We start from the raw sequence: 4,822 nt of genomic DNA, 5'->3' as shown, positions 1-4,822 counted from the left end.
TTTTGGGGGGCATGTTTTACTCACTGCAGGTTAGAATCTGCTGAATAGGGTTTTGTGTTTAGTCTTAAAGTTGTTCAGCAGCAGAACTAGCTCTGTGAGCTCTGTTAGCAGCAGTTAGCATACAGGAAACTGCACGCTGCTTTCAGCGCCACCCGGTGCAGGGCTCTCCTCCACTTACCTTGGCAGGACTTGCCCGCCTGGCAGTGAGTCATGTGGTTGAGGACATTCTTCATAGTCCGACAGTGAGGAAGGTTGCACTGCCGGACTTCTCCGTTGGCCTGCTCCCGCCGCTGGCACTTGTGTGCATGCAGTAGGAGCACTAGTTGCTGCTGGATTAGCTTGCGCTTCTCGGGGTCAGCTGTTGGTGGAGCTCCAGTCGCAGCAGATGCAGCAGAGGCTTGAGGGCTGTATCCCACCAGACCTGCCTGAGCGCTGGGCACCATCCCCTGAGCTGCACCCACAGGTGCACCTGCAGAACCGCCCACACCTGGCTGTGGCTGCTGGGTACCCTGGAAGAACAGTGTTTAGGAGAGTTGTAAGGAGCTGGAAATGGATGTGTGGAATTTAATACAGGAAAAAGAAAGAAACACACATATGAACAGACTCACCATGGCACCCATTCCCTGCATTTGCTGGTTCTTCTTGTCCACATTGAACTGGGCCAGGCTGTTGGCCATGGGACCTTTGTTCTGGAGTTGAGGACCCAGACCAGCAGCTCCCAGACCTTGATTCCCCTGACCTCCATATGAACCTCCAAAAGGGCCCCCTGGGTTACCCATCATTCCAGGCTGGAAGACAATTGAAAAAAATAATAAAATGAGCAAAGGCTAAAAACAATTTTAAGACTACATGATGGATTACAGAAAGGAGGGGTTGGACAAAGACTTACAACAGACCTCATTTCATGACTTCATCTACCGCAATCACTTTACAATAAATATCAGATTTAAACTTTTACCAACTTTTGAATAAATCTAATCGCCACAACAAGTTTTTCTTTGGCCGTTTTCAGAAGTTCTTAAAATGATTTCTTTCAATCAGGTAAGCCTGGACTCACAGGGTGAAGTCATATCACTAATTACTCAACATGTGACTGAAATCAATAGAATTTTAGCTCAATCGCTGATTGACACTCAAAAACAAAAAAAACTTTTCTGCCTGGACTGTGAAAGCACCACAGCAAAGTAGCTAAACGTCACTCCTTACCAAGGCTGGACGATTTATTGAGTAACTAAAATATCAAAAATGACTATTTCACAAATATCTAGTTTACATTCTGAATCCAATTCACTAGGTGTTTAGCTGTTCCAAGGCCCTTCAAACGCATCATTGCTCCCTCCCCCTCCTATCCATGCCATGTATTCATGATCTGCAAACTAATAATAGATTTGATCAATCCAACGGACTCTTGCTGGCCTTTATCAGCTTTTGCAAATAAATGCTCTATATGTCACTGATTTTCACCACAAAAATCAGCAGGCCTCTTCTATAAACTACTCCTCAAAAGGATCGTTTTGGATCAGTAAAATTATGTGCAAATTTTAGAAAGTTTGTGCAACACAAGCATCATACTGGGAAACTTTTTTTTTTATTAAAAATTTTACTACCAGTACTGGCAATTGCGTTAAACTGGGTTTTCTGGCCATTCCTCATTCATAAAGTTTTTTGTTAGAACCTTTTCAATAGCGTGTAAGTTTAAAGTATGTGCATGTCGTATTTTAAATAAAAGCAATTCAATTATGTGATAGACTTTTATTTTTTGCTTATTGTAACATGAGACTGCAATAATGAGTGGACCGGAGAGTGTGTTCCAACTACAGAGGGATCACACTCTTAAGCCTCCCTGGTAAGGTCTATTCAGGGGTTCACCAGATATTTATCTTTTCTTTGGCATTGTCACTTTGACCGGCGGAGGCTCAATGTTTAAAAGGAGGGATGACAACAAATGAGGTTGAGGTGGATTTGTTTCAATCACATTTGCACCAACACCACACCACGTTACAACATGAAGCTGGGTTTTATACCTTGAACAATTTCACCGGACAGACCAAGGAAAAGGGTAATCAAAAAAAAAAAAGAAAAAGAAACATTATTTACCAAAACAATGAATGGTACCAATAAATATTTATATACTTACAACCAAACAAATCTAAGGTCAATCAAAAAATAAACCTAATTTAACATAACTCCTCCTAATTTACATGGAGGAGTCCCTGTACAGGAAGGATGGCCAGCCCCCTGCCTGCAAGAAAGCCCAACTAAACACCAAAACACAACTGGAATAAGAAACATCAATTAAACACAACCTAATATCAATAATCCCATTTCATTAGTGATGGAACCCCTGGTCTCCATCACAGGCATTTAGCAGCAGACTCACTAATAACTGAATTTTTCTCATGTACTACACTTGTCCTGTTCCACCATAAATTTAGCCAGCAAGCCATGCATCCATATTCTCCACATCTGATTTTTGTGAATAACGGCTTATTTTCATGTGCACGAATGGCAAAACTGTACTGTAGGCCATGCACATCATTTCCCTGCTAAAAATAGATAAATAATCATCAAAGATCACCCAAGATGACCTAGAAATCCTGAATATCAGCAGACAGATTTGTCTGAAAGGATGCACTTTGAAGCTGGAGGGGAGAGTGGGGTAAGAGCAGTGAACATGTACAACTCCCACAAATACATGTTCAGCAGAGACCTTCGAAAAAGACATCTAAAAATCTAAAACAAATAGGAATTAGTGTTAGAATTACCAAGGAGGATACAAGCAGCTGAACCCACCTCCTCCTGTGAGCCAACCACACAGTAGAGAAAAAAACCCAAAAACAAACCAGCAGCAGTGAGAAGCATCTTTTTTTTTTCTTTTAACAGGGTCCCACCGTTCTGTGTGTGTGTGTGTGTATATATATATATATATAAATAAATAAAACACACACAGAAGATAGGTCTCTAATGTAACAGCAGCAGATCTGTGTATCGAAACATATTCAGGTGATCAGATCTGATCAGATTTGTATTAATATTGTTCTTAATAATTTGTAAAATGTATTCTTATAAGTAAATGTAATTTAGTTTACTGATTTATTTTTCAGTTTTAATTCCTTGTGATGTAGTACATTAAGAGGCTGCAATCTAAATCTAATTGTCATGTTATATGTTCAAGAAATAAATGAGGTTGTTTTTGTCTTTAAGCAGGTAGTTCTTGAAAGACAGATTATAACTAAAGATGCACCTAGAAATCAGTTTGTTTATTTATTTATTTATTTTATTTGACCAGGCAAGTCCACTGAGATCACAGATCTGTTTTTCAAAGGGCCTGTGCCTGAAGTCAGCCTAACATGCGTGTTTTTAGACTGAGGGAGGAAACCCATGCAAACACCAGGAGAACATGAGGAGAAGATGCAAACTCCACACAGAAAGACACCAGGTTCAACCCGGGGTCTGAACCCAGGACCTTCTGCTGTGAGGCAACAGTGCTAACCACTAATCCATCATGCTGCCATCTGGTTTGTGACTGGAAACCGTTAAGATTCAGCCTGATGGGCCATGATCAGTGATCAGACATTTGTCTGCTCACTGAACGCATTGCAGGGGCTGCTCAGCTCCTTTCAAAAAGAAGGATAGCTGTATGGACTTTCTGTAGGGGGTTTAGAAATCAAATCAAAGGAAGAAGAAAAGAATAAAACAGTGTTTTCTACTAGGGCTGGGCGATAAAACGATAATGATATCTATCACAATAGACACGTGATCAATATCAATATCGGATGATCAATATATAACGTCCGATAGAACGTTCAATAATTTCACTGAACATCACGGCATTCTGGGGGATGTAGGCCTCTCGACCCATCACAGCCCAGCTAAGCGAGTTAGCGGCGACACCTGCTAACACCGCCAATTTGAGGTGAACAGTTCCATCAGAGGTAACCACAGATACCACTGTTACTTTTGGCAATGTTAATGCTAATAAAGATGGAAGAGAATCGTTTTATTTTTTTTACTGTGATCTGCTGTCATCCAGTGGATTTTTATATGTATTTTAAAGCATTTAGATTTTTTTTAATTTACTTAAGACATTTTATTGTGAACAATCAAATTTTCAATTTAACCAGAAATAAGGAACAAAAAACATATCTGATAAAACCCTGAGGCTGACATTACCAACGTCACATTATCCAGAGACATTCTGACATTAAATGATTTTCTATACAGATGTTTCAAACTCCAAACTCCTTTACTAAATACCAGCTGCCAGTTTAAAGCCAGAAGATAAAATTTAATAAAAATTTATTTCTCTAACTGATACAAGTACATTCTGTTCTTGGTTTTTTTTACCTTTAATGCCCACCATTAAAGTTACATTTTAGCCCATCTTAGAGTGCAGTGGCGCAGGAGGTAAGGGTTTGTCTTGTAACCAAAGGGTTGCCGGTTCAAATCCCTGCTCCGACAGTCTCAGCCGTGGTGGTGCCGGTGTAATGGAATCGATATCGATAAAATTCGATAATTAAAAGCGTTGGCGACAAATTTCATTATCGATATGTGTCGTGGAAACGGTGACGTCACCCGCAGCGCATTTGCTGAACAAACTCCGTCCCAAATATAAGTCATTGCTCCGTATGATGATGAAGAAGCTACGGCTCCTCTTCCTCACTGCAAATTACCGTTTTGGGGGGCATGTTTTACTCACTGCAGGTTAGAATCTGCTGAATAGGGTTTTGTGTTTAGTCTTAAAGTTGTTCAGCAGCAGAACTAGCTCTGTGAGCTCTGTTAGCAGCAGTTAGCATACAGGAAACTGCACGCTGCTTTCAGC

General features: G+C 40.5%; 1 protein-coding gene across 3 annotated transcripts in view; it reads right to left on the bottom strand.

Annotated features, from left to right (window-relative positions):
- ep300a (E1A binding protein p300 a) overlaps window positions 1–4,822 on the bottom strand; it is a 42,367-nt gene that overhangs the window by 28,407 nt on the left and 9,138 nt on the right. For all 3 annotated transcript variants that reach the window (XM_017440323.3, XM_017440325.3, XM_017440324.3), the window contains exons 3-4: window positions 609–788; window positions 179–509 (exon numbers count right to left, since the gene is read on the bottom strand). In XM_017440323.3, the coding sequence (XP_017295812.1) occupies window positions 179–509; window positions 609–788 (511 nt within the window). The remainder of the gene's footprint in view (window positions 1–178; window positions 510–608; window positions 789–4,822) is intronic.

The sequence above is a fragment of the Kryptolebias marmoratus genome, linkage group LG2 (assembly GCF_001649575.2).
Source record: "Kryptolebias marmoratus isolate JLee-2015 linkage group LG2, ASM164957v2, whole genome shotgun sequence".
NCBI classification, from domain to species: Eukaryota; Metazoa; Chordata; class Actinopteri; order Cyprinodontiformes; family Rivulidae; genus Kryptolebias; species Kryptolebias marmoratus.
The sequence above is the reverse complement of the archived record's forward strand: the minus strand, read 5'-3'. Positions and strand labels throughout refer to the sequence as shown.